This window comes from Equus przewalskii, chromosome 2, assembly GCF_037783145.1.
Source record: "Equus przewalskii isolate Varuska chromosome 2, EquPr2, whole genome shotgun sequence".
NCBI classification, from domain to species: Eukaryota; Metazoa; Chordata; class Mammalia; order Perissodactyla; family Equidae; genus Equus; species Equus przewalskii.
This window is the reverse complement of record NC_091832.1, coordinates 37,791,620-37,819,489: the sequence shown is the minus strand read 5'-3', so window position 1 is coordinate 37,819,489 and position 27,870 is coordinate 37,791,620. Positions and strand designations below refer to the sequence as shown.

The 27,870-nt window shown below is 54.1% G+C and overlaps 1 protein-coding gene across 7 annotated transcripts in view; it reads left to right on the top strand.

The window, feature by feature from the left end:
* The window catches only part of KAZN (kazrin, periplakin interacting protein), a 1,021,468-nt gene that overhangs the window by 850,879 nt on the left and 142,719 nt on the right, over positions 1 to 27,870 (top strand). Inside the window, exon 1 of one of the 7 annotated variants that reach the window (XM_070602813.1) lies at positions 20,108 to 20,558. The exons of 5 other annotated variants lie outside the window; for them this stretch is intronic. In XM_070602813.1, coding sequence (XP_070458914.1) covers positions 20,351 to 20,558 — 208 coding nt within the window. In that variant the 5' untranslated portion in view covers positions 20,108 to 20,350. Of the gene's footprint in view, positions 1 to 20,107; positions 20,559 to 27,870 lie in introns of those variants that run through there. One more of the 7 variants, XM_070602830.1, reaches the window with a different exon arrangement.

Sequence of the window (27,870 nt, the reverse complement as noted above, 5' to 3'; positions counted from 1 at the left end):
GTGAGAGAGAAGTGCAGTGTTTTGGCCAAGATCATGAAGCCAGGATTGGAGCCTTCCCTCTCTTCTGCATTCTCTCCTCTCTCCCCTCCTTCTCTTCCCCTTCCTCTGCCTTCCTCTCCCCTCCCCTCCTCTCACTTCTCCTCCTCTCCCTTGGGGCCCCTGTAAGGGACCCAAGACACCACAATGACCTCGGCTCCTTTGGGACATGAGCAGCCCTCTTAAGAAGCGCTGTCCTCATTTCACTCTCCCTTTGTGACCCTGGATTTCTGTCCTGGGCATTCAGAGTGACAGGTTCCTGCCGCCGTCTCCCCTCTGCCAACAAAAGCCAGCGCTAATCCTGCCTTCCTGCCCGCCCCCTCCATCCTCCAAAGTAAGGTCTTTCTTCCCGCATTCTTCCTCCCCTGCTCCGGCCCTGTGGCTGCTTTCAAAGCGGGCCCCTGGGACTGAGGCCAAGTTCATCAGGAAGGCTGGGATGGCCCGGGAGGCAGAGCCTGGTGACCTGCGTGCCCCTGGGGCTCATTGTTATTTGCTCGCCCTGATGGCTGAGACTTCCAGCTCCCCAACCTGCACCCCAGCATGGGGTTTGTGAAGATGTGGTAGCTGCCGAGAGGAGGGAGCAACCTCAGAGACTCCAAGGTCAGTGTTCTGCCCCCAACTCAGAACTGCTTTTTAGGGAGCCGTGATCACCCACCCCGGAGCCCTGCTTTGAGCTCCCCGGGGAGATATCCTGTACTTTTCAGATGCTCATGAGGAGGCAGTGAGAGCTCTGGCTCTACACTCAGCTGTGTCACTTTGCATGAGTTGAAGCCAGTCAGTGCCTCCGTTTTTCCATCTGCAAAATGGGTGCAAGAGCCATAGCCACCCCCTAAGGTCCTCAGGAGGACGGCATGCCTGTGAAGAGCTTAGTCACTGGGTCTGGCTCGCAGGAAGGGCTGAGCAAGGGTGAAGCTACTACCCCAGTGAAGTCTATCTGGCTTCTTCTGTTGTCTGCAAATGGGAAGCCCCTGGAAGGAGAGGGTTGCTGGCATGGTTGGTTCTGGCAAGAAAGTCTCTGTACCCAGACCGCCGGGATTCCAAGGTTGGAATGGTGCCCACTTGGGTAGGTTGCACAAACTGTCCACATATTTATTCATTCAACTCATCACTGAGCATCTACTCTGTGCCAGGCATTGTCCCAAGGGCCAGGATACAGGGGCGACATCGGAAATGGCCCCTATCCTCAAGGAGCTTACTGTCTGGTGGAGAAAGACAACCAGTGAGCATTGAACGAATGATCTCAGAGACAAACGTGCTATGACAAAAAGAAAACACAGTAATCGGTTGGGGACAACTCGGGGAGGGGCTGTTTCTGGTAAAGTGCGGGAAGACCCCTCTAGAGAGCTGGCATCTGACTGAGAGCTGAGTGGGGAGAAGGCCCTGGGCACAGGTGGGACAGGAAAAGAGCACTTCAGGCAGACATGCAGCACGTGTCGAGGCCCTGAAGTGGGAGGCTGCTGGCTCAGTGACCGGATATCAAGAAGGCCAGTGGAAATTAGTGAATGAAGTTGAAAGTGGGAAGGATGGAGCTGGGGTGGGGGCGGGACAGAGGGTAGATTATGCCATTTATGGCATGGTCAGGCGTTCAGAGTTCATCCAAAGAGCCACAGGAAGCCAGTGGAAGGTTTCAGGCAGGGGAGTCACGTGGTCTGACTGGTTAGAAGTCTGAGTTTTGGGGGGAGAATGAATAGAAAGGGAGAAAGATAGAGGCAGGGAGGCCACTAGGAAGCTGTCGCAGTCGTCCAGGTGGGATGACAGCGGCTCAGCCCAGGGCGGCAGTGGTTGGAGGGCTGAGAAGCCACTGGACCAGATACATTTGGAGTGAGGTCAACAGGACCTATTAGTGGGTGGGTACATCCAGGTCATACCCCGAGAATAGCCGCAGTGGGAGAAGCTCCCAGGCAGCGCAGGGTCCAAGGTCAAGGTTCAAAGGGCTGTTAAATCTATGCTCCTGTAGCTGCCTCTCTCTGGGGTGGCAAGAGTTCAGCCTCTGTCTCCAGAACCCCAGAATTGGGCCCCGATATCTTTGAGAAGTTCAGAGTGACACACTGAGTGGCCCCAATGGACGTGGCCCTGAAACCCAGGAATCCTGTCTCTTTGGAGTGCTCTGTGGGTCTCCAGTGGTGGCAGGCATTTCCACTAATAAAACGGATGCCGTTTTACGCAGGTGTAGATAATATGCCCACACAGAAGTGGCCGACCCACTGGGCACCTTAGGGATGCAGGGACCCAGCAAAGTGCACAGCCCCTGGGAAGCCTGTGCTAACAGAGTTACGTGTGTGCGCTTAAAATTGAGGCCTGTGCAAGCATGCTGAGAGCAACACGGACTTAGGACACGCTTTGATGGACATAAGTCTTTATCAGCTAGAAAATCCGAAGTTCTGAGAACTGCAATCTTTTTTTATCTCCCATGTTATTTCCAAGGGGAGCCTAATATGCAGCTAGAGCCAGAAAAATACAGGTCCTTTTACCAGCTTCACAGACATTCTAGAAAATGGCATCATTAAGCCCAGGCGAATGCAGCAGCAGTTCTTGTACAAAACCCAGAGAGAGAAGTGGGAGCCGCTAGGCCCACCGAGGGGGATCAAGCGTGTGGAGAGGTCTGCCCTCGGAGCAGGGAGTGACCTGCTTTGTTGTTGTTGTTTTTGGTTTAGAAAATTGAGGCAGTTGTCCTTGTAGATACATCAATTATAAGAAATGCTTTATTCGCTCCTCCTCCCCTCTCCTCATTTTCCTCCCGTGGACTCTCTGGTCATCCACTTGGTATGATGCCAGGTATAGGAAATGCAAAAAAAAAGAAAGAAAGAAAAAAAGAATGCTGACAGCATGTCCATGCTTGGTAACTCAAACACAGGATCCACACTCACTCTCCGAGGAACGAGGCTGTGAAGTGGCAAGATTTGTTCGGTGGCCCTGAGGCCATTGAGCATCAGCCACTGGTGCACATTTCCCTTTTGTCCCCTCCAGATGGGCACACTCAGACCTTGGCGGCTGGGCGGGCGTCCCTTCCCTCCGCCTGGGGGTGCTCCTGCTTTGGCTGCCGGGGGCAGGCTTTGCCGTGGGCACTCGGGCACCAGAGGTCAGGACATCCCCTCCCAGCACATTCGCCAGATGGGCAGAGAAAGGATGAAAATGGGAGGCTGAGACCTGCTCTGTTGTCTCTTTGTGGCTAAAGATAGGGATGCGTGAGGGTGGCATGTGAATCTCTTTGCTTGGCTGAAGGAAAGTGCACCACGCTCTCCACCATCCCTCGGTACAGGCTTTGTAAAAAGTTACTTTGTTTGAAAATCAATTTAAAACATTATACTAGAAACAAAGTGTAATTAAGGAATCACAATCCTGTTAATTGCACATTCATAGGTAACATTTATTGAACACTTACTCCGTGGCAGACGCTGTTCTAAGTGCTTTCCGTGTTTTTACTCACTTAACCCAACGAGGGAGGTGCCATTATCCTTCCATTTCACTGACTAGGAAACTAAAGCCCGGGATGTTAAGTAATCTGCTACAGGTCATGCAGCTCCGGCAGGATTCTGTCTTAAACTCTCCTTGTTTCCAGTGCCTGGCACCCAGTAGGCACCCAGAGAATGTGTACGCTAGTGGGAGGTTGGCTGGTCAACTGGTTGGTTAGTTGGGTGATTAGCTAATTGGACTAGTTAAACAGGATAAAAGTTTTAGGGGCCCAGTCTTGAATCAGCAGACCCAGGTTCCAGCCTCAGCTCAGCTGCTTACTAGTTGCATGGCCTTGTGGGAATTACCTCCCCCATGTGCCTCAGCTTTCTTCATTCATTACATGGGCTTAGGAACTGCCCTACCTTACAGCGTTTGGGCTGGGAATGGAGGAGATGAACGCATATAAAAACCTGGTTCATGGCAGATGCTTAATAAATGGTCACTGCCGTGCTGAGTTCCAGCTGTGAGTGCAGCTTTGCAGCACAGTGCCAAGCAAGGGACACCTGCCAGGCCACATGGGCATCGCTTGCAGGATCTAGGATATCTGCATGCGTTCCAGGGAGCAGCATAGACAGGCCTGTGAGCCATGTGTCAGATTACCTGCTGGAGAAGCCGCTGCCCAGCTCTCTCCAGATGCAAATAGAGTTGTTTTCCACCCATCCCAGATAAGTGCATCTTCCAGCAGGTGCCCCAAAGCCACCTGTTCTCTATGGGGCAGGAAATGCACTTTGAGTAGAAAGTTTCCTGCTGGCTTGTCTTGCTGCCACCTGCAAAATGGGACCAAGTTGCAAGGGTCTGCATTGGAGAAAGGTCCCCCAGGCCCACAGCCAAGACATCTTCCGAGGCTCTGCTAACTAAGCATTAATGGTAAGGATAAACCAAATACTTCGTGCAAATGTTTACTAAGAAAATAATACACCACGTGAATTCAGCTTGCCATTAACTGCCCGGTGGAACTTGGATGTGAATGGTGGACAATTTAACTGTTGATATGATTGCCCTCAATGTATACAGGGTTTTTCTTTTTCTCACTCTCTTCCCTGAGCAGGGTGACCTTCCAAATTGCTTTGCTTAAGTGGATGTTAAAACTCGTTTTGATTCCCTGACTTGGTTGGCAGTGGTGGGACAGGAGCACGCTGCGCAGCAATGTGCTGGTAATAAGACAAAGTCAGCCTCAGAAGCCAGTCGTGAATAAAAACAGACCTGTAGACCAATGGAGCAGAATTGAGAGCCCAGAAATAAACCCACACATATACAGTCAACTGATATTTGACAAGGAGCCAAGAACACTCAATGGGGAAAGGACAGTCTCTTCAATAAATGGTTTTGGGAAAACTGGATATTCACATGCAAAAGAATGAAATTGGACCCCTATCTTACACCACTCACAAAAATTAACTCAAAATGGATTAAGGATTTAAATGTAAGACCTGAAGCCGTAAAACTCCTAGAGGAAAACATAGGGGAAACATTCCTTGACATTGGTCTTAACGGTGACTTTTTGGATATGACAGCAAAAGCACAGGCAACAAAAGAAAAAATCAACACGTGAGATTAAATCAAACTGAAAAGCTCCTTCACAGCAAAAGAAACAGTCAGCAAAATGAAAAGGCAACCTATAGATGGGAGAAAATATTTGCAAACCTATATCTGATAGGGGGCTAATATCCAAAATATAGGGAACTCATACAACTCAATGGCAAAAAAACAAATAATCCAATTATTTGACCCGAATGGACATTTTTCCAGTGAAGACATACAGATGGCCAACAGGTACATGAAAAGATGCTCAACATCACTAACCATCAGGGAAATGCAAATCAAAACCACAATGAGATATCACTTCATGCCTGCGAGAATGGCTGTTATCAAAGAGATAGAGAATAAATGTTGGCAAGGATGTGAAGAAAAGGGAACCCTTGTGCACTCTTGGTGGGAATGTAAATTGTTTCAGCCACTATGGAAAACAGTATAGAGTTCCTCAAAAAACTAAAAATAAAACTACCATCTGATCCATCAGTTCCACTTCTGGGCATTTATCTGAAGGAAACAAAATCACTGTCTTCTGTGGAGATATCTACACTCCGTGTTCACTGCAGCATCATTCATAAAGATGTGGAAACAACCTAAATGGCCATTGATGGATGAATGGACAAAGAAGGGGTGTGTGTGTGTGTGTGTGTGTGTGTGTGTGATGGAATATTATTCAGCCATAATAAAGAAGGAAATCCTGCCATTTTCAACAACATGGCTAGACCTTGAGGGCATTATGCTAGGTGAAATAAGTCAGACAGAGAAAGAGAAATACCATATAATCTCACTTATACGTGGAATCTAAAAAAACTGAACTCACAGAAACAGACAGAATGGTGGTTACCAGGGTCTGGAGGGTGGGGCATTGGAGAGATGTCGGTCAAAGGGCACAGACTTCCAGTTACGAGAGGAGTAAGTTCTGGGAGGCAGTGTGCAGCATGGCAGCTGTAGTCAACGATACTGTATCGTATGCTTGAAAGTTGCTAAGAGAGTAGAGTTTAAACGTTCTCACCATAACAACAACAAAATAGTAATTATGTGAGGTGAAGGATGTGTTAACTCACCTTATTGTGGGAAACGTTTTACAATATATACGTGTATCAAGTCATTACATTGTATACCTTAAACTTGCAAAAATGTTATATGTCAATTATAGCTCAATAAACCTGGGAAGAAAAATAAGAAGAAAGGAGTGAGCTGTGGCCTGGCCAGTGACCCGGGGGAGGTAGCCTCATGCTGAACAGGAGTCCAGAGTTCATTGCATCATCCAGCCATTTTGCTTTCTGTCCCATGAAATGAAAATGTTAAAAAAGGGCATGTTTACATTTTTTCAACATCACAAAATGTAAAAACTGCATTTTTTTAAAAAGCAGAAATGATACTTGAAACATGCAAGTAATTCTTAAAATTACAAATCATTGCTTTCACTCTTACTAGCGATCTCATGTTTTTCTAGAGGACAGGCTGGCGAGCCTAGATGCTTATCATTGAGGGTAGCTGACAATGAAATCACGCCAGGCTGCCCTCAGTTATGGAGGCATCGGATACTCCTCCCTCTTCTGAAGAGCGGGGCAGGGGTCTCTGAAGCAGAGAAGATGTGGGTCATATTGAAATCACCACTCTCCTCTCCCCCCGCCCTCCAGTACGCACCAGGATTTACAAATGCCGAGATAAGTGAAATGAAACCCCTCCCCCAGAGGAGTGTCCTGTCCACGGAGGAAGAATGACTCCCAGGAAGTGCCCCACGACCTTGTGACTCAGTGCGTGGCTCTCAAGAGTGTGTGGTCCCTGGACCAAGAGCATCAACATCTCCTGGGAGCTTGTGGTCAGAAAAGCAGAATCTCAGAGCCCACCCCAGAGTCTGCATTTTACCAAGATCCCGGGAGACACTACGCACAGGAAAGATTGAGAGGCAATGTGGATGACACCCTAATGCCCTAAGAGGGCCAAGTAAGCTTGCAAAAAGGCTCCGGGTGCAAAGAGGAGGGCGTGATTGCTCTGCCCGGGCATGTCCTGAACTGCTTCTGGAAAGAAGTGTCGTCTGAGCCGGGTTGGGAGGGACAGAAGGCAGGGGTTTAGTGGAGGTGGAGTGGAGAACATTCCAGGCAGGGGCAGAGTGAGCGAAGTCATGGAGATAGATGGTAAAGAACATGGCAGTGGGGGGCAGCGGGGGCTCAAGAACTGCAAGAGGGAGATGCATTTCTGGGCTTTGCTCTGTCGGGCTGGGTGGGCAGTCTTTGTGGTATGTCCCAGCTTCTGAGCAAACTGCAGGCATTGACTGGGCACCTTACCTACTGTGTTTCCTTTATTCTTAAGGACAACCTGCTGAGAAGGCTCTGGAGAGGCAGAATAGTGGAACAGTTAGGAACACGCACTGGCGCCAGACTGCCAGGTTCAAATCCCCTTCATTGCTGACTAGCAGTGTCCTTGGGAAAGTTGGAGTTCATTTACCCACCCATGTCTCGAAGTTTCTTTTCCTATAAAATGGAAATGATAATAGCGTGTCCTTCACGGCGTTGCTGTGAGGATTAAATAAAGCACAGAGTTCGGTGCCTTGGCACATGGTAAACTCTGGGGGTGAGAGCTGGTGTACCTCTTATTATCCCCACTGAACAGATGAGGAAACTGAGGCTCTGAGAACTTAAGTGACTTCTCCAAGGTCGCACGGTTAATTAGACTCCACTGGTTTTGCAAGCATCCCCCCGGGCCTCTGCCCCCCCTTCCATTTAGCTTGACTTGGAGACCCCTTACCTTCTGCTCACGGGCTCCTCCTCCAACATCGTGCCCCTTGCTTCCCGCCCAGTTTCTCCTGGATCTAACAGAAAACATCTCATCTGGATGCGCCTCCGAGCTTAGGCTCTTTCCTCTGACCAGAAGGCCCACCTCCCCATATCTGCCTATCCTACCTTGCAAAGCCGAAGCCAAATAACACCTCTGCCCTCAAGACTGAGCATGCACCTGCCAGATGAGCCCCCTCCTCTGCACTCCCATCTGAGCCCCTTCCTCGTCTGGCCACCTCCCTCGCACCCAGAGGGCGAGGGCCACGTTTAGCACACCACTGCTTTCTCCCACCAGGCCTAACACGATACTTGGTATGCACTCCGTGCTTAATAGATGCATGGTGACTGGCTGCCTGGCCCTGGCCACATTTGGGCCTGTTAGCCCCCAGCTCTGCGACAGCTCTGGGATGTCTGTGGCCTGTGGAGCTCCTGACTGGCTGCTCTACCCACTTCTAACCTTCATTCCTGCCCTTGACTCCCGGGGCCGATGTGGCAGCTGCTTTCTCGGTGGTGCCATCAAGTGAGTGCTCCAGGCTTCTCGCACCTGCAGGAAAGGACTTGGTCTGCAGGCCTGCCTGGGCTTCCCTCCCTCTCGAGATCCTCTTCCTGACCTGGGGCTCTTGGCGACTCTTGATGCAGCTCGGGGTTTCTCAGCCTTGGCACTATTGACATTTGGGGCCAGATAATCCTTGGTTGTGGGGCCATCCTGTGCACTGTAGGATGTTTAGCAGCATCCCTGACCTCTACCCACTAGATGCCAGGAGTAACCCTTCCCCAGTGTGACGACCAAAAAGATGTGGCCAAGTGTCCCCTGGGGGCAAAATTGCCCACAGGTTGTGAACCATTGATAACCAGAACCTCCTCCGAGATGAGCAGGATGAGCGAGAGGTGACTGTAGCCCTGGGAGGCTGCAGGGGAGGGCTTGAATCCCAAACTTACACGCAGGGAGACCACATGGACAAGGAGACACGGCCGGGCATGCGGAATGAGAGGGAGGGGACCTACCTCCTGCCGGTTTTTGCTGGTGGAAACATGGTCCAGCTTTTGCCAGATCTTGAGACGTTTCCAGAGAAGCCAGAAATCCTGTCCTTTCTGTGCAATCTCCTGATTCTTAAATGTTGGCAACTAATGTGAATTTTTAAAAAATACTGTGGGAAAAACAAAATACGTCTGTAAGGCAAATGTGGGCTGCCAACTGCCAGTCTTACAACCTTTCCTCTAGAGCGAGCGTCCATCCCAGAAGGCAACTCTTGCCACCCCTGAGCCCGGGTCCCCATTCTGTAGGCAGTGGTCTGTGTCTTAGGCACCACACAAGACCCGGCTAGGCCTCTGAACCAGACGGTTCCTGCCCATGTGGGCCCCTCCAACCCTTTTCTGAGGCCTAATTCCAAGAAGTTGTAGGGTTCTGAATTCCCAAAGGAGAGAGAATATGGAAAATACCCCAACAAGGGGGTCAAGAAGCCTGAGCTCATGCTGACTCTGGCATTGATTTGCTGTGTGACCTTGGGCAATTGCTCCCCCTCTCTGGGCTTCAGTCTTCTCCTCTGTCGAATGTTTGTATGGTGAAGAAAGAGAAGGGAGGGGCTGGCCCAGTGGTGGGTGTAGTGGTTAAGTTTGTGCACTCCACTTTGGTGGCCTGGGGTTTGCTAGTTCAGACCCTGGGCACGCACCTACGCATCGCTTATCAAACCATGCTGTGGTAGGTGTCCCACATAGAAAGTAGAGGAAGATGGGTACAGATGTTAGCTCAGGGCCAGTCTTCCTCAGCAAAAAGAGAAGGATTGGCAGCGGATATTAGCTCAGGGCTAATCTTCCTCACCAAATAAAAAGAAAAGAAAGAAAGAAAGAGAAGGTAGGTTGAATGCATGCTCTCTGCTCCTGGGACTTGAACAAGCATTTCCCCTTGGCAGGGCAGAGCTCCAACCAGCTTGCCCAGTGCCCGGCGGGCATCCTCGTCCTCAGACTGACCTGGGCAGGGACCAGCTGGTTCCACCTCCCAGCTCAGGTATCCTGCATTTCAGAGCGGGGAGTCTGAGCCAGTCCTGATAGGGGCTTTTTTCTCTGTGCAATTAGGTTATGGGTGCCGAAGGCCGCTCCAAGGGAGGAACCCGCCCTCCTGCTGCTGGGAAGGGCCAGACCATTGGCCCCTGCTGGTGCTGATGGCAAAGCTCTGCGTCAGTGAGACTGTCCCCCTGCCAAGAGGTGGCTCGGGTGTGCAAGCCCGTGCCTGGCCTGTCTACAAGCCCGAGGACAGTTCCCCAACTGGCCCTGCGGCTGCGAGGAGCCTTCGTTGGGCTGAGAGGAGCGGAGGGGTCTGGGAGGTCTTTTTATCAGACCTCCTAATTGTATAGATGGGGAAACTGAGGCCCAGAGAGGGAAAAGGCTCTGCTCAAGGTCACCCAGCCAACAGAACAAACACTTGCATCTCCTGACTCCCTGTCCAGTGCTCCTGACCTCACACGTCGGGATCTCCCGGGAGTGGGCACTGGTGAGATGGACAAGAGACACAGGCACAGACCCCAGGCAAGCGCTGACTTTGCATGTCACTAACTGTGGCCTAAGACTAGCGGTCATAAACCCCACGCCTGGAGCCCCCGGGCGGGTCCCCTATGAGAGCCAGGGAGCTGGGGTGAGACGATATGGGAGTAGCGGGAGGACAGGGCGGGGGGTGGAGAGAGGGCGCTCTGTTACCATGTGCGCTGGTTCACTGTTACCAGAACTCCTGATTTTTCCAAAATAAAGCTACATACTTGAATCTTTTAGTGTCAGTTGTCCTAATTTTAGAGTGTTGGCAACTAGTTTCTAAAAGGTTTTTTATTAGATGCTAGGAAAAGAAAGCACCTTCCCAGGCCACACTCGGCTCTAGGGCCACCAGTTTGCAAACCTGTGTTCTCTGCTCCCACCCTCAGTTCCTCTGCTTGAAGTGGGTATAGGAACAGCATCCCTCTGTCACAGGGCGGTTGGGGGTTAAAGGAGGGCCTTAGCAGACTGCTGGGCCCACAGTAAACAGTAGCTCTTATTATTTATTAAGACATGGGACACTTTCCGTAGGCCAAATGGGAAAGGGCTGGGACCATGGAAGGGCTTGTTAAGTTTAGCACAGGGCAGCTGGGAGGCCTGGAGCTGGAACTCAGGATCTTTCCATCCATCCACAAATTCCAGTGTGCCCAGCCCTGTGGGCATTTGTCAATTTAAGACCCTGTCCTTGCCCTGAAGTCACAGGCGAGGTGGGATTCGGCCCACCCAGCAGCTTGTCCTTCACCGCAGGAGTCCCTGAGAATCCCTCCCCTGGGGCCCTGATCTGGGAGAAACATTCCACTTTCAAAGGTCATGTCTTCAAACACAGAAAGAATGCAGCTTCTTTCATATTTAGCAAAACACATCTTTGCTTGTTTGTTTTAATGAGAAACTTTGGGGGAGGATGCTAGTCCTTCCTACGTATCTGTTCGACAGATCTGCTTCCTGAAACCAGTTCCAAAGATATCTAAAGGACAATCCTGGAAAAAGAAGAATTTAGAACAAATTCTAATTAGTCCCTTTGGGACTAGAGGCCATGGCAGATTTCTGCTCTGAGAACCCAGAGGCCAGGGCCTGAGGTGACTTCCTGATGTCCAGGGTGCACAACGTTCTGCCTTCCTCCCTGGGCTTGGCCCACGCTGGGGCAGCCGGGGGCAGAGTCAGGCCCGCCCCCGACTTTGCCGGGGACCCTGGCAGCCACAGAACCCTCTGATCTGCTTGTGCGGCAGTGACGGGGGCCGTGCGGGCTCTGCCTTCAGAGCTGGAGAAGCCGGGAGCTGCTCTGGCTGACGTGCCCGAGTTCTGGTGGGCGGGCGGGCAGGTAAAGCCCATAATTACAGGAAAGCAGCCACGGGCATGTGTGGACAGGCCTCCCGGAGCCCAGGCAGGTGGCCTCCTGAAAAGGGAGGGCCCCCGAGTTTGGACATTGGGTGCAGAAAGCCATCAGGGTGCGGGAGGGGGGTTATGCAACTGTGATGCCGCGGCCCCTGGGACAGCGACCTTGCTGAGCTCTGCTGCCGTGTTCCTGCCGGCTCAGAAGGGCATGGAGACCCAGCAGCTCTTCCTTTAGGCAGGGCAGTGGCCCTCAACTTTGTCAGCACCAGAGTCACGTGAAAGGCTGTTAAAACACGGACTGTCGGACCCCACCCCCTGTCTTTCTGACTCAGGAGGTCTGGGGTGGGGCAGAGGATTTGCATTTCGTTTTTTTTCTTTTGAGGAAGATTAGCCCTAAGCTAACATCTGCTACCAATCCTCCTCTTTTTGCTGAGGAAGACTGGCCCTGAGCTAACATCCCTGCCCATCTTCCTCCATTTTATATGTGGGATGCCTACCACAGCATGGCTTGCCAAGCCGTGCCACATCCACACCTGGGATCCGAACTGGCAAACCCCGGGCCACCGAAGCAGAACGTGCAAACTTAACTGCGGCGCTACCAGGCTGGCCCCATACATTTCTCATAAATGCTCAGGGGTGACGGTGGTGCAGCTGGTCCAGGGGCGACACTTCGAGAAACACTACTCTAGGGCTTAGTGAAGTCCATCTGCCTGGGCCCTTGATTTGCTGTGTGCCCCCGGGCAAGTGTCTCAGCTTCTCTGGACTTCTGTTTTTCCCAGCAAGAGAAGCCAGCTTTGTCTTTGAATAAGTAAACCCCACCTTGGTGTTGAGATGCCTAATTGCTATTTGCAGGTCACTCAGAGATCTTCACACGAAAGGCCCAGGCCTTTGCACAAGGTTCTTACCGAATGGTTCCAACTTGCTCGTAGCCACTGTGAGAGCTGAGTCTCTCTAGGAGAGATGGGCACTTTAAGCCTTAAAGAGACAGGCCAGGCCAGCATGTCCGGGCCCCAGCGCCCACCACTGCAAGAATCTTGAAGCGGCTCACTAGCCTGGTCTTTGGGGTCATTTGTTTCCTTGAGGAGGTGGGTAGCAGAGGCTCGTCACAGTCCCACTGATCAGGCGTCTACGGCACGGAGAGTTATAAAGAAAGTCATGTATCTGCCAGCAGTTCTGTCTCGCCCGTGAGCTGCCTCCCGCCGGGGTCCTGTTGCCTCCCCCACAGTATCCAGGACCAGAGGGGACCCACGGCAGATGCCGAGGGCAGCCTGACCGAATGGAACAAACCAGGAGGTGGACAAACGGTTCCTTCACTGGACGGGCCCCAAGCCCACTGTCTGTCTGTCTGTCCCTCTGCACGTATGCGGGCTTTCCCACCTACGGCCTCCTTTGTTTGGCACACAACAGTCTTGGGGAGATAGGCAAGTATTCTTATGCTCGTTTCACCGGTGGGGAAACTGAGGCCCCAGGAGGGTGGCCTGACTTGCCCAACTTCCCTAGTAAGTAAAGGGCAGCTGCAGAAGAAGTGTAGGCGTCCACACCGCAGGCCTCGCAACAGCCCCTCCCAAGTCTGTCAGTTGTATTTTCCAGGTCCCGGGAAAGGCCCTTCTGCAGGGAATGGCAGTGGGGACGAGGTCGAGAGAGGACTCGGGGGGCCCTTCCTGGTTCCGGCTGGGGGGCAGGGCCAGGAGGGAGGAGCCGAGCATGCCGGGAATAGTTCTCCTTTGCGGGAATTGCCAGCCTTCCCCTGCCTCAGGCCCTCTTGGCGCCACATGCGGCAGGCTCGACTGCACAGGGCTTCACTCTGGAGCCCAGTACGGTGCCTGGCACGGGGGTGGTGCACAGTCAGCACTTGTTGAGCCAGTGAATGAATAATGAAGACAGACTCGGTTGAAGTACTGAGTCTAAACTTACCAGCCGTGCGATCTTACACAAATCCTTTCCCCTCTCTAAGCCTCGGTTTCTTCAACTGTAAAATCAGAATCATAATAATTGTTATAATAATAAACAAAAATGGCGTAATAATTAAGAGAAGAGAGAACTGCCTGCATCTGAATTCTGGCTCCACCGTATACTACTGTGTGACCTCAGGCAACCTACGAAACCTCTCTGTTGCTTGGTTTCCTCACTGATAAAGTGAGGATAATGATAGCCCTTATATAGTGTTGTGGGTTTAAAATGAGCCAAGGTGTGTAAGGTGCTCTATGCAATATCACTAATAACCCTTAACAACGATGAGTCTATCTCTGTACCCAGCAGAGTGCCTGGCCCAGAGGCGGAGGTGCTCGGTAAATAGTAACCGCGATTCTCAGGCACTCCCTGCCCCATGGCCCTCTGTGTCTCTTGCATCACGTAAGGGTCTTAGAATTGCGGTGGTGGCCACAGCCGTCCCATCCGCCGAACCCACCAACCAGAGTTAAAGGGTCCCGCTTGGGGAAGGTGAAGTACCACCAGTGGCCACCGGGGGCAGCAGAGGCCCCATCCCGCGAGTGCCCGCGGAGCGTTCGGAGTCCTGTCCTTACGGGTAATAAAGCGGGCGGACTAGTCCACCCGGGTCAGGGGCGGGCGTTCGCTGTAACCCCGAGAGGGAGGCGTTTCTCTAGATAACGCCTGTCACGTGTGAGGGTTAGGTTCCCAACGCTGCATTTACCAGCCACCTCGTCTTGGATAAATCCCTTTGTCTCCCTAAACCTCAGTTTTCTCATCTGGGACATAGGGACAGGGTTTTGGGGGGCGTGAATGGGCTAGGAAGGATAATGCCTGGGGCGAGGTAGTGCCCAATCAGTGACACTTGTTGCCACGGTAGCATCATGGTTATTAGCATGGATTCTGCAGCCAAACGATGTACGCTTGAGTCCTGCCTGCATCACTCACGGGCTGTGTGCCTTTGGGTGAGTAACTTGACTTCTCTGTGTCTGTTTCCTCATCTGTAAAATGGGGATGATAATAATAGTACTTGTATCTCTCGGGTTTTTGGGAGGATTAAGTGAATGTGTAAAGTCCTTAGAACAGGGCCTGGCACCTATAGGAGGGGCTGTGTACGTGTTTGCCAATATTAGTAAGTCATAGTATTTTTGATGTTATTGTTTTTATTCCGAATAAGCAGCAACATTTTAACTTCCTGCAGCAACCTCCCTGCTTGACGTGAAGGATAAGGAAGGACTTTTTCCTTTTGTTGCAGTTAAGAATCTAACTTGGGACCCAAGACAGTCCGACAGGCAGGGCGCGGAGGGCAGCTGGGAACCGGGAAATGCTCTAATGCCCGGCTCTGCCGGAGCGCGGGGCTAAGCCTCTGCCTCCAGGGCAGCTTCTTTGGAAGCCCCCCGAAGGGATCAGGATCTCACCAGGTCATTAGGAGCCCCAGGACGATCGTCACAGGGTGCCTGTGAGCCTGTGACAGGCCCACAAAAGCCTCCAGCCAGGAAGGCCTTTCCAGGACAGATGGCAGGATGCACCTCGGGCACCATCCCCGTCCCCCAGGGCAGAGGTCTGAGCGGGCCTGGAGGAGAACCCCAGTCTAATCCTTGCCACTGCACCTGTGCCCCAGAGCCCTACTGGGAGGGCCGAGGGAAGATCGGTGCTGCCCTGCTGGTGGCCTCGGCCACAAAGGCGTCCCAGGGCCTTCCACAGGACTTCCCAGGACTTCCAGCCACTTTGGAGTCCCCAGGAATGGACTGAAGGCTGCAGGTCTCGGTGGAGAGAGCAGGTAGTACTTCTCTGGCTTAGAAGCAATGGCCATGTCACTCCAGCCTCCTCCCGCAATGTCCCTCGAGCCCAGCTGTTGTGCCAGGCACCATTCAGAGCTCCACATGTGTCTCATCATTGAACACCCCCCAGCCCTTTGGGGGAGAAGCCATGATCCTCTCCATTTTACAGACGAGGAAGCTGAGGCTCCCAGGGGCGACATCGTTTGTCCAGAATCATACACTAGTGAGTGTCAGAGCCAGGACTTGAGTCCTGGTCCCTCTGCCTCCAGAGAATGTGTTCCCAGCTTCCTGGGGGGGAAGCCTCCAGGATGGCCCTCAGCGGCCGCTGCCCCCTGGTATTCACACCTCCTTGTAATCCCGCCCCCCTCCAGGGTGGGCAGGACCTACTGACTCCCTTCTAATGAATGGAATGGGGAAAGGCAATGGATGCCATATCCAAGATTAGGTTACAAGGAGACAGCGGTTTCTGGCTTGTGCACAGCCTCTCTTGCACTTTCTCAGAGCCCTCTGCGGGAAGCACGCTGCCATTCGGTGAGCAGATCGATGGCTCTGTGGTGAGGAACTAACTGACAGCAGCCTCCGGCCAACAGCCAACGAGGGGCTGAGGTTTTCAGTCCGACACCCAGGAGTAACTGAGTCTTGCCAAGGCCTCATGCGTGAGCCTGGGGGACAGATACTCCCCAAAGAGAGCCTTGAGTTGACCGCAGCCTCTAAGAGGCCAGAGGCACCCAGCTAAGCCACTCTGGCTGCCTGGCCCACAGAAACTGAGTGATGGTCAACACTGAGCTGTGAGGTGATTTGTTACACAGCAAGAGATAACTAAAGCACTGGCTCTCACTCCTAGCAACACAACACAACACAACACACAACACACACCCACACAACCACCATGAGAAGGATGAAATGACCGACTCCACGTTGCAGACAGAGCTGGGAAGCCTTCCTCACACGCGATAACCTGGCCTTGCATTGTCTTTGGCCGTGAGGGTGCCTGGATGCATGGACAAAGAGGCCCTCCTCCACGGTCACACACAAGCAAGGGGCCCCGGCATTGCCGCCCAGGTCTGCAGACTCCCGGGCAGTGTGGCTGGGAGTTGGCAAGCGTGTTACAGACGGACCGTGCAGATGCCCAGGAATGCGGGGTTGCGACCCTGTCTCAGCTCCAGGTGTTGGAGAAGGTACAGGAATGTTGGCTGGAACAACTCAGTAAAACCTCTTCTTCCAATAATGAAAACAGAGCCAAGAAGAAAAATACCTGAAAAATTCCAGCAGGCTCAAATATTCAACTGCAAGCAGATCTCACATACAGTGCGGTCCCTTAATACCATGTTTCTGGGCTTTGTTCCTGAAATCAAATGTATCTCGTCATTCTCTCCTGTGATCTAAAGGAAGTTCCCCTGGGAACGAGAGGCACTGTGAATGAGAACTGCACTGACCCCTCTGTCCCTGTCCCCAGCCTCCTTTGTGTTTGCTTTGGTGGTGCCCTGTCGGCCTGAGGTCAGGGTCATGGGGACAGTGTCTGGCCTCAGAGCTCAGAACCAGAGCAGCCTCCCCTCCGTCTGGCTGGACTGTCCATTTTCCCCCTGGAAATTCCCATTATACCTCTCCTCCTTAATGAGTTGTGCAGAGAATGGATGGCGACAATTCCCACTGCCTTGCCGCATCCCAGATCCTCCCTTCCCGCTGCCTTGCAGAGGCAGGACTCAGCACGCCCTAGAGAAGGACAGGGGGAGCTAAATCCCAGGCCCCGTTGTCTCCAACATCAATTCCCAGCATCCCCAGGATGCTGGGAAGATCTTCTGGGAGTAGGACCAGCTACGTAATTTGCGGATCCCAATGCAAAATGAAACTGCAAGACCCCTAGTTCAAAACTCATTAAGAATTTCAAGGCAACCACAGCAGAGCATTAATCCAAGTGCAGGGCCCTTCAAGCATGCGGCCCTATGCAGCTGCACGGGTTGCACCTTCAGAAGCTGGCCCTGTCTTGGAGTTTCTAACAAAACCCACGCTGAGTTATCCTCCCTGGAGGGTCTGCCCAACCTGCTCAGGGCAATGGGTTGTCACTTCTTGGCTCCTGGATCTCCTGTTGCGGAACTGAGCAGAAATGTCTCCTGGGCCCAGAGTGTCCTCATAATCAGATGCTTACCTCAGGGTAGAAATGCCTCTGACCCAAGGCAGATGGTTTTCTGGAAGGCTGCAGGCCGTTGCTGCCGTCAGAGGTTTGCCTGCTCGTAGAGTGGTGAGCAGGGACACTGAGAGGCTGAAGCTGACATGGGGGAGGCCTGGGCAGTCTGAGAACCCCCAGGAAGCCAGGGACGGTGGGTCCAACAGCCGTGTGAAGTCCTGGTCCTGAGTGTGGGGAACACACCTGAGCACACATACACAAACAGGCCAATCTTCGCTGAGTCAGGTGAGCAGCAGAAATTCCCCAGGGCTGTGGGCTTGAGAATGGATAGGATTATGGAAACGTGCGGGCTTCTGAGATGGCGCAGAGGGGCCGAGGAGGGTGGCAGTGAAATAAACACTGGGGCCAATGGGCCAGACAGAAACTTCTAGACATGTTTACCTTGTTGTTCTTTCTCCTCTGCCTCCTCTTCCCTCTCCTCTTTCATCTTAAGATTTAAAGACTTGCCAACATTTTAAACTTGGAGTTCACATAAAAATCCACATTCCTAGTAGCTCTAAAAAAGAAACGAGGACCTCTGGTAGCACCAGAGCCAAAGTCTTGCATGACAACAATCTACAGCCTCCTCTCCAGGGGCTGGTGGCCTCCTGTTTGCCACAGTCCCCACCACTCCCTAAAATCTCCCTGACCCCGAATGCAAGCAGCGAGTGCTGCATATTCACACTCGTGTTGCTGTTTTCTTGTGCAGTTAAGAGGAAAGTGCACGTCTCTGTTGAAAGGGAGAAAATGGCAGGTCGACCAAGAGTTCCGTGTACTTCAAGAAACGTGGGAAAGAGCATGTTTCTCTGGAAGTGAACAGCCTTCCTGGTGTTTTATGTGCAAAGGGCGTCCAGGTCAAATGAACGCAACCCCACCGCCCTTAAGAAACCAACCACAGCGGTCCCTGCACGGCCCGCCTCGCTTGTTCATGTCCCTGGTCGGGCCCCTGAAGCAGCTGAAACAGAGACTCCTGCTTGGACCAGATGTCTCCGGAATGCAAGGACATTCCCAGCTTGTCCGCACGCGAGGGCTCAGAGCGTTCTTTCTGTGGTTCTCTTCTGCCTGCTGTCTCAGCAAAGGCAGAGGAATTGGGGGGATCCCAACATCTCCTCTCACTTGGTGGGGGGTCAGTGTCCTTCCCCCAGAGGCTTGTGGGTGTTTAACCCTGTGGGTAGTTTTCTTCCCCAGCTGGGAGCACCGCCAGCATTTGGTACACCCTCCATGGTCAGCCCTCCACTGGGCAGTCCCGGTTCCAGTTAGAGAGGGGAAGGGACTCTGAGGCGGCCCTGGGGACCTCCACAGCTGGGCCGGTTTCCCAGTGATTGGGAGGGTGAGGAAGATGTCGGGGGTGGAAGCGGGAAGGCCGTGATGGATGGTAGCCAGGCCACAGCGGTTGCTGAGAGGCGAGGCCTGTCATGTTGGCCCACGGACAGGAAAGTGATGCGTGAAAGGGCTTAGAGACCGGGGTGGTGTGGGGTGGTAATTTGGTTTCCACAGCTCGTTGCAGAGCCACACGCCAGTGACCCAAAAATTCCCAGGGCTCAGGCCTGGGCCAGTGGGAGCCACAGGTTACCAAGTCAGGCCTGGGAAGGGCGCCTGAAAGGGGGGGCTGGGGATGCCACCAAGAGCATGTGACTCCTCACCTGGCCATGCAGCCTCAGCTCCCCCATGCCTACAATAGGGGGGAAACCGGACCTGCCTCCTGGGGCTTCGGGGAGATAATTAGTCCTTCTAAAGAGCATCATAATCCCCAGATCAAAAGGGGCTCAGAGCTGCAAACTCACTTTACAGCAAGCGAGTCCTGCCAGCCACTCCAGGGGGCAGGTTCAGATTTGCAGGCCCTCCAAGGTGTCACCTCCTACGGGGCTTGGTTGGGTTAATCACTGGCACCCCCTCCCACTCGTGAGGTCCAGGCCCTGGCCTCCCTGGGAGTCATCTCACCCGCCATATGGCTGCCTTAAAGAGGAGTTCATAAGCAGCCCTGATGGTGGAGGAGGTGGGAATTACTGTTGCCCCATTCTGTAGATGGGGAAACTGAGGCCTGAGGAAGTGAGGTGCAGACCCAGGACCCTCCACCAGATAACAGCGTCCTCCTGCATACGGACCACATCCCTACCGCACAGCGAACGCGCTCAGCATCATATTCACTTAAAGAATGCCCATCACACAGCACAGGGGAGGGAAGGTGAAGGGCCGGGCGCACAGCCCGTTCCCTGCCCACTCTCGGCCAGTCGCTGGGACTTCAGCTCCTCAGCACGGCAGTCACAAGGGTGTCAGTGAGTGGAGAGACATGTGCCAACTGGGGTGCCAGGCCGCCGGCCCCTCGATGCAAAACCTGGGTTCAGACCTGTCCCTTCCGACCGCCGTGCATTGGCCATCTTTCTGACCCTCAGTTTCTCCGGGAATGACCAGGCTGGGGATGCGCCGAGTGGCTGGGGGCCGGACGCACGAGGGGGCGACGCGGCGCTCGCGGAGGCTCTCGGGCGAGTCCGGACGCCGCGGCGGGGCCGGGGGCGGGGCCGGGCCGGGGCGGGGCGAGCGGCCGGCCTGGCCAGCCCGGAAGGAGCGGGAGGAGGGGCCGCGGGAGTGAGAGTCGTTCCCACGTGAGCGGTTCGGCGGCCGAATTCCTCGCGTGCGGCGGCCGCGGACGGCCCGGCGATCGGCCGGACGGAGAGCCCTGGTCGGGCGCGCGCGGGCGGCCGGGCGGGCGGCGGGGGCGGCGCTCGGCTGCGCCCCGATGCGGCGGCGGCCCCGGGGGCTGTGAGCCGGCGCCCGCCGTCGGAGCCCCCCGCGCCGCCGCGGGGAGCGCCCCCCGGGCACCCGGCATGCGGGCGGCCGACTCGGGCTCCTGGGAGCGCGTCCGCCAGCTCGCGGCGCAGGGCGAGCCGGCGCCTTCCTGCGGGGCGGGGGCCGGGCCGACGCGCCCCCCGGGGCCCGCCGCCTGCGAGCCGGGCGTGGACGCGCCGGGGCCCGCCGATCGGCCGCGCGCCGGGGAGCCCTCGCTTCGAGCGGATGGCGACCGCAGCCAGCCGGGTAGGTGCGCGCGGGCGGGGAGGGCGGCGCGGGCGGCGGGGCCGCAGGCCCGGGGAGCCGCCGGGGCCGGGCGCGCGGGGGCGCTCCGGGCCGGGGCCGGGCAGCCGCCGGTGGCAAAGTTCTGGCCGCGCGCGGAGCCCCGAGCGCCGGGCGGGTGCAGGGGAGCTGCGCGGGACGCGGAGTTAGTTCTTCGGGTCAGTGGTGGTGGGGGGGGCTGCCCCGCGGCTTTCCGGCCCGAGCCCTTGGGAGGGCTGCATGGAAGGTCAAGGCCACGCCTGCCGGATCCCGCGGCGCCCGGAGACCCAGCTCGCAGCCGAGCCTGCGCCTGTGTTGGGAAGCGTGGGAAAGGGACCGGCCCCGCGCGAAGTTGGGGCGGCCCCCAGTGACCGCACCTGTAACCCGCCTGGCAGCCCCATAAAGGGCCGAGGAGAGCGCTGCTTTCCCGCCGCCCCTCGGAGGGGAAAGTGATGACTCGCGTTTGCTAGAAGAGGAGAGACTTCCCATACACTTGAACGACTAACGCAGAAAGAGAAATTGCCGCGGCGGAGACACAAACGGGGCGGTCTAATTGTGTCTCGCTGCCTAATCGCTCCCAAGTGGAAAACAGCGTTTTAGTGTTAAAATGTTCCAGGTGGTTGCGCCCATTCCATTCTGTTCCGGTCCCGGCTCGTCCCCCCCCGCCCCAAGTTAGGTCATGAAACCTGGATCTTGTGTGTAGAATAGGAAGAAATTTAGATGGAAGCTAGGGCTTCTGAGAAGAGTCTGTCATCATCAGTTTGAAGTTTGAATACTTTTTCCAGGAAAAATAAGAGGGGGAGGGCACAACATGATTATTCATTATTTCTTGAACACCTATTGTGTTGCAGTAATTTACATGCAGTGTCTCCTTAAAATCTTATCACAACTCTGGGAGTGGGGCTGTGTCATCTCCCTGAAGATGGGGACAGATAAGGATGGAGGTTAATTGATGTGCCCAAGGTCCCACAGCCCTAAGGGTGTCCTGCTGGAATTTCAGATTTTGTCTATGGGTTGGCCCCAGAATGCTCTCCCAGGCAGCAAGCTTACCAGCTGGAAAACACCAGACTCATTTACGTAATAATTATTTCTTTCCTATGAGAAAAAGCCAGCAGCAAGGCCTCCTAATTCCAGCTTGCCTGTGTTGGTCTCCCCAGGAGACGGAATCCTGAAGTTGTAGTTGTAGCCTCAGGAGCTGGGACCGCCACCAGCTGGCTCTGATTAGCTGAGCCGCTGTTGGTGTCCCGGAGCAGCTGAGGTTCTGGGTTACCAACGGTCTGGAAGAGGGGAGCCGAGCCCTGGGAGGAGCTTGAGTCCCTGACCCTTGGCTCTGGGGCTGGGCCTGCTGGAGACAGTCCCACCCCCTCCCTCGCCAGCTGCACCAAGTTGGAGTTCCAGACAGCTTGGTGTATAACAATCGTAGGTGCAAAGCATAAGCACCTGGGAGAGCTTGGGCAAGTTGCTTGATCTTTTTGAGACTCAGTTTACCCATCGGTAAAGCAGAGATAATAATAGTGTCAGCTAACGTGTGGATCGTTCCAAAGTTGATGTCTGCAGAGCATCTTGTCTAGTTCACAGTTGGTGCTTAGTGGAGTTGTCAGCTTCACTCGCTGGGGCACCTGTCAGTGCCCCATTGACTCAGTTTCCCATTAGGGTGGGATGCTGTCTGCTCCATCTCCTGTCAAGATGGCATTTGTCTTGTCTGTACAATACATCAGGGATCCAAGGCTGACCTGTTGTTCCCGTGGAGGCTGTCATTATGTAAACATGTAGAAGATGGTGGGGTGGAGATAGACTTGTTTACATTTGTGTCTCTACAGACGCCATTCGTGTGTTCATAATAACGATTTCCTAATGCCATGCTGCAGCCGAGAAGCGCCGGTCTCCGAGGTCTGGGGGTGGTGGCTATTCTGGGCCCTCATGCTGTATCCATTGTGTGTGCAGGGAGATCTCCTTTCCCGATTTACAGATGACATCACTGGCGTGGAATAAGATCAAGCCAGCAGCTAAACCAGAAAATTTTGAGTTCCCTCTCCCCCCCACCATTCGCCCTCTTCCGGTCTCTGGCTCTTAAAGACCAGAGGCAGTTGTGAGAGCTTCCATGCTGGCCGGGCGTCGGGGACAGCCGGTCGTGGACGTGTTTTCCCAAACCTTTGGCCGTCACTAGGGGTTTTCCTCTGGGAGGTACGTGGGACCTCTTCCGGCTTAGAACCACAAGGTGACTTTGTTGCTGATATAAACATTGTAGCCAGGCTGTGGGGTGACTCGCCCCAGGATCTCGGCTCTTTGGTCCCCAGCCAACTGTGATGCTCAGTTTAAGGAGCTGGAAGAGGTGCCCTGTTAGATGACGCTTTCAGAGGTGTGGGGAAAGGGAGAAGGCATGCTTGGTGGGGGGATAAGGGCCTGGACGCCTTGCCATTGCTCATGGAGGGTGTCCTGAGATCAGCAGGGTGACAGGTCCTGTGCTGGTGACAGCCCTGGCCTCCCGGGTGGGGCCACTTCCAGGGAGGGGTACCCTTCTTTGGGCAGACCAGGGACCAGAGCAGGAGATGCAGAAAGTAGCCACTTGCTCCATCGGCACCTAGTTCTGCCCTGAATCTGTTTGACCTTGAGGTGCTCTGTAACTCAGTTTCCCTGTTGGTGCCCTGGGAATAACTCCATCTGAGGGGGGATCGTTCCAGGGCCCCCACAGAGCGAGGCAGGTGCTGTTCCCCGAGGGTTCCTGGGCAGAGAACATGAAGTATGCCTTCTTTGGCTGTCCATTCATTCTGTCACATTTCTCGAGCATCTAGTCCTGCCAGGCACTGTCGTAGCTGCCAGGGAGATGGCAGCCAACGAGACAACCACAGCCCTTGTTTCTATGGAGCTTATGTTCTGTGGGAGGAGACTCCCAGTAGGCAGATACGCACGGGATGTGTCAGGGGATGGTAAGTGCTGTGCAGGAAAAAGCAGCCAGGTGAGGGGTCTGTGTGATGGCATTGGACGCTGTCCGGTATTTAGGTAGGGTGGTCAGAGAGCGAGAGAGAGTGCTCCAGAATGAAGCGGGGTCACGCGTGCTGAGCCCCTAAGGCAGGAGGGTGTTGCCAATCGGTTAAAAGAACCATGTCATTTTTTAAAAGTTGCTGGCAAATTCGTATCTTTGTAGACTGGATACTTTATCTGTCTGCATCTGCAGCCTGCCCAGGCTGTGAGGCCCAGCTCGGATGCCCTTGCCTCATTCAGCTTTTCCCTCAACCCCCAGCTTCAAAAGCCATAGGACCTGACGGAGCCTCTTCTGCTCTCTCCCTTTTTTATTAGTCGTTTGAGTTCTTATCTTCTCTTGCTTCTCCCCCTCACATAAAGCCCCATCGAGGACAGGATGCGGGCCCTTCTGTATCTGTGTCGGTCCCAGCACTGTGCCCTCCCAAGGACCAGGCACAGTGCTAACCAAATGGGATGTGTTGTCTTAATCAGTCCTCCTGCATCCCAGAGGGATGGTTCTATTGCTAATGCCATCCACAGATGGGGAAATTGGTGCTCAGAAAAGTTTAGTAACTTGCCCAAGACCACACAGCTTCTGGTATCACAGCCAGGACTTGATTCCAATTTGTAGACCTCAAAGCAGTGTGGGAAGACCGTGTGTGGATCTTAGGAAAGGAGACCCATGTTAAGTTTCGGGTCCGTTTTTTCTTTAAATTTTTATCTTAAGAAAATAAAAAACATTTGTCCTCTCCTTGACATTCGTCGTTTTAAGCAGCTCAAGCGTTTGTTATCTCTGCGCCTTTAGCAGTTTCCGCAGTGGGTCGGCTCGTGTTTTCCCTCTATGAAGGATTTCTGCCGGGTTGGAGGTGAGATCAGATCTCCACGTTGGAATTAGAAGCCACCCACTAGGACCACAAGGGTTTAGTGTGAGCTGCCTTGGCTAGTGGGGTGGGACAGAGACAGTAGGGGCTTGGCGTCCCAGACAGTCAGGGGTGAAAGTCACTGCTGTTGGAAAAAATTCAGATTGATTTCCCTGGGGCGATCTCCTGGGGCCCAGCGCCCTCCGCCCTGTGTGACTGCTCAGCGAGATGGACTGAACTTTGCTTCTGAACCTTCACAGTGGGTCCAAGGCATCGGCTTTGGAATCAGACATGCCTTGGTTTGAATTTGCCGGCTCTGCTGCTTACTGGCTATGTGTCCCCAAGCAAGTTATTGAGTATCCCGAGCCTCAGTTTACCCATCTGTAAAATGGCATCATATTACCCACCTCAAAGCTGTTGGACAGCAATATTTGTAGTTAACATCCTTCATACGCATGGGGCCTCATGCTCCCTGTGCCATAAGGGGGAGGGGACTTCCCCTTTATCCAGAGTCCAAACAATGTGTGTGAGTGTGTATGTAAAATTTTTAAGTTTGAAATATTGAGATTTGATGAGATAGGTGATTCTGAAGGGCTGCTAGCTGTTTATTTGCCCTTCTGAGTCGTCAGGAAACTTCCATAATAGTTATTACGTACTGTTTATGCTCTTTGTAGTATTTCAATTAAGTTAACTGGACAATGTGCTAGAACCCCCCAGCCATTCTGGAGAAAAAAAAATTTACTCCCCTTTTAATCATCTCAAGAGCCACCAAGCACAAGGCTCACGGAAAATAGCAAACACAATCCTGGAGTGAGCCCCTCTCGTCCGTCACGTGGCCAGTGGACGGAAGTGGGAAATCAGGTGTGTTGCTGTGTGCACAGATTGGAGCCCCAGCAGATAAGCACACCCAGCACATCATTACAGCTGGCTGAGGCGATCGCCGTGGGATCTTGTGTTTGCTGTGAGTCCCTAAGGGCTGTGAACACGCTGGAGAGGATGGCAAGCCGTTGTTCCAAGGTGCGCGTGTGTGCGTGTCGTTACTTTTTATGAATTTACTCTCTGTGAATGCATTTCGTGTTGAGCGTGTCAGATGAGTGCCTGTCCGGGAGGGGAGAAGTCAGGACCGCCTCCTCTTCGCAAGGACCACACACTCTATGCCCCTTGCGGCAGCCACCGTGAAGGTGGGCCCTTCAGGCTTTCTCTCGTCTGCTGTTTGGGTGCCTTCCAGAGAGGCCACTTAGAAGATGCTGATGGTGGCCGTTCCTCCAAGCCCTTACCCCGTGCTGTTAGCCCAGTGGGTGTGGCAGCAGCCTCAAATTTGGAAGGAATTAACAGCCAGAGAGGTATGACACGGAGATGAGTCCCACCTGGACTCGTGGCCCCGAACTTGGTGACGCTAAGCCTGGGCTAAGGAGAAGGGGAGGCGGCGGGTCCTGGGGTGGTGACCCTCCATGTGCGTCCTTGGTCCACGTGGTGCACTTTGTGGAACCCCCACCACCTGGTGGCTGATGCAGGTGCCAATGGCCTGGACCATTGTGGCTGCCCGATTTGGAGGCTGGCTCAGGCTGCCAGCCCTTTTGGGCTGTAACTTTATCTCGGGCATTGAGTGTGTTCAGTACCTTTTAATTGTACAGAAAGCTCTCCCCGGGGGCCTGGAGAGAAGTGAAAACAACAGCTGCTGGTTCCTGTGTGCTGGATTCCCTCACCTCACCGCTCAGCCTCGCCCGTGTGCCTGGAACTTTGAAGTGCTGGGCACCCAGGCAGGAGAGAATGTGTGTTCCTGTTCGGTAAGGTCCCAGTAACAATGGAGTCACTTACTGAGGGCCACCCAGAGGTGTGGGGGAGTGCAGGGATCGTCCCCCACCCCTGTGAGATACCTGCGTTCTCCCCATCTTACAGACCACACAGCTGAGGCTACAGAGGTTACACAGGTTGAAGTAAGTGGCTGTTCCAGGCTGCTGTGCTGCCTGCCCCAGGACTATTGCTTCTCCCCTGTGGTTTCCTTCATCAGCTTATGATTCCCCGAAGGCCGCCAGGGCACCCAGCAGAGGCTGTGCTGCTGGGAGTCGTGGGACTTTCTTCCTGGCATCTTCGGCACACTGGCTTCCAACCAGCCAGGGGCAGTTGGGAGTGACTGCCTCTGGGGCCTAGACTGCCCCCTCGGCTCCAGGAGACTCTACCCCGCCCCTCTGTGCCATCCAGAGAGGCCAGCTGGCCCCTGAAAGGAGGTCTGACCCTGGCCATTTGGGAACCTAGAATGTGGAGTCCTGAGAGGGAAGCCTTGGCAGGGGTGAGGTCAATTCACTCTCTGTAGGGAGTGAGGAAACTGAGGCCCAGAGCGAGGAAGGGACTCTACTCCAAGACATGCCGTGCGGTGGTTTCCAGGGTCAGTGTGAGAACTTACAAAGGCACATGGGTGTCTTGGCAAGCGGGGAGCTTCCCCTCGTTAGCCTCTTCCCTAACTCCTTCTGACCTGTTCAGGGGGGTCTCAGTGGTCTGGCATGCTCGCCCGTATGCAGAGTCTCAGGCTCCCCCCTCGGTTCTGATTCTGTAGGTCTGGGGAGGGGCCTGGGAATCTGCATTTTATCAAGTGCCCTGGGTGGTTTTTGATACAGAGCTCCCATGGACCAGACTTTGAGAACCTTTGCCATTTGCCTTTCTGGGACTGGGTTAATTTTGGAGTAAGACACTATGGAGGCCATATGCTCTGGTTTACCCGCTGCGTCCTGACGTACTGCCTAGCAGCATCCTTTTCCCTCCCACAGGCGTCCCGAAGTGAACAGTAGGTAGGTGGACATCCTCGTGAAATCCCACTTTCTCCTCTTCTGATCCAGTCTGCCCCACTGCCCCCAGCACGCACGCGCTCAGAATCCATTAGAAAGAGGCACATGCATGTCTGTCTTGTGTGCTCACAAGACTGCAGGGGTGAGAAAGCCGCCAGAGTACAGCTTTGTCTTTATTCGGACGTCCTGCTCTGCGCCCCAGGCTGACACTGGCATTCCCGAGCCTTCCACTGAACCAATATTCCTTCTTCCTTGAGCTCCGCGGAGGAGCCGGGCCCTGGGCTGGGTGCTCAGGGGACGGGGGAGACCACACCCTTGACCCATGGTTCCTCCAGATTGTGTACCCTTGGCACCACCCCCACTAGTGGGGCCTGCTCCTCTAGGCTCCCCAGCCCAGGCCCCCACCCTCCTGCGCCACTTGGATCCCTTTTGTCATTGGCCTGAATGTTACGTACGTGGCACGTGTGTTCGGTTGAGCAGCTTGTCTGTGCGTCCTCTTGGCATCTCTCACCTGTGTCAACAGTGCGGAGGAGAGCCATGTGGGAGAATTCCCATCACTTTATATGCTGTGGGACTTTCTCAGCTCCTTTGGGGTGGAAAGCCAAAGGGCCTGGGAAGTGGGACAGGAAGGCTCTGACTATAGCCCTCCCATCCAGCAAAGGGCTGAATCCCAGGGTCAGTGGGCTCAAATGC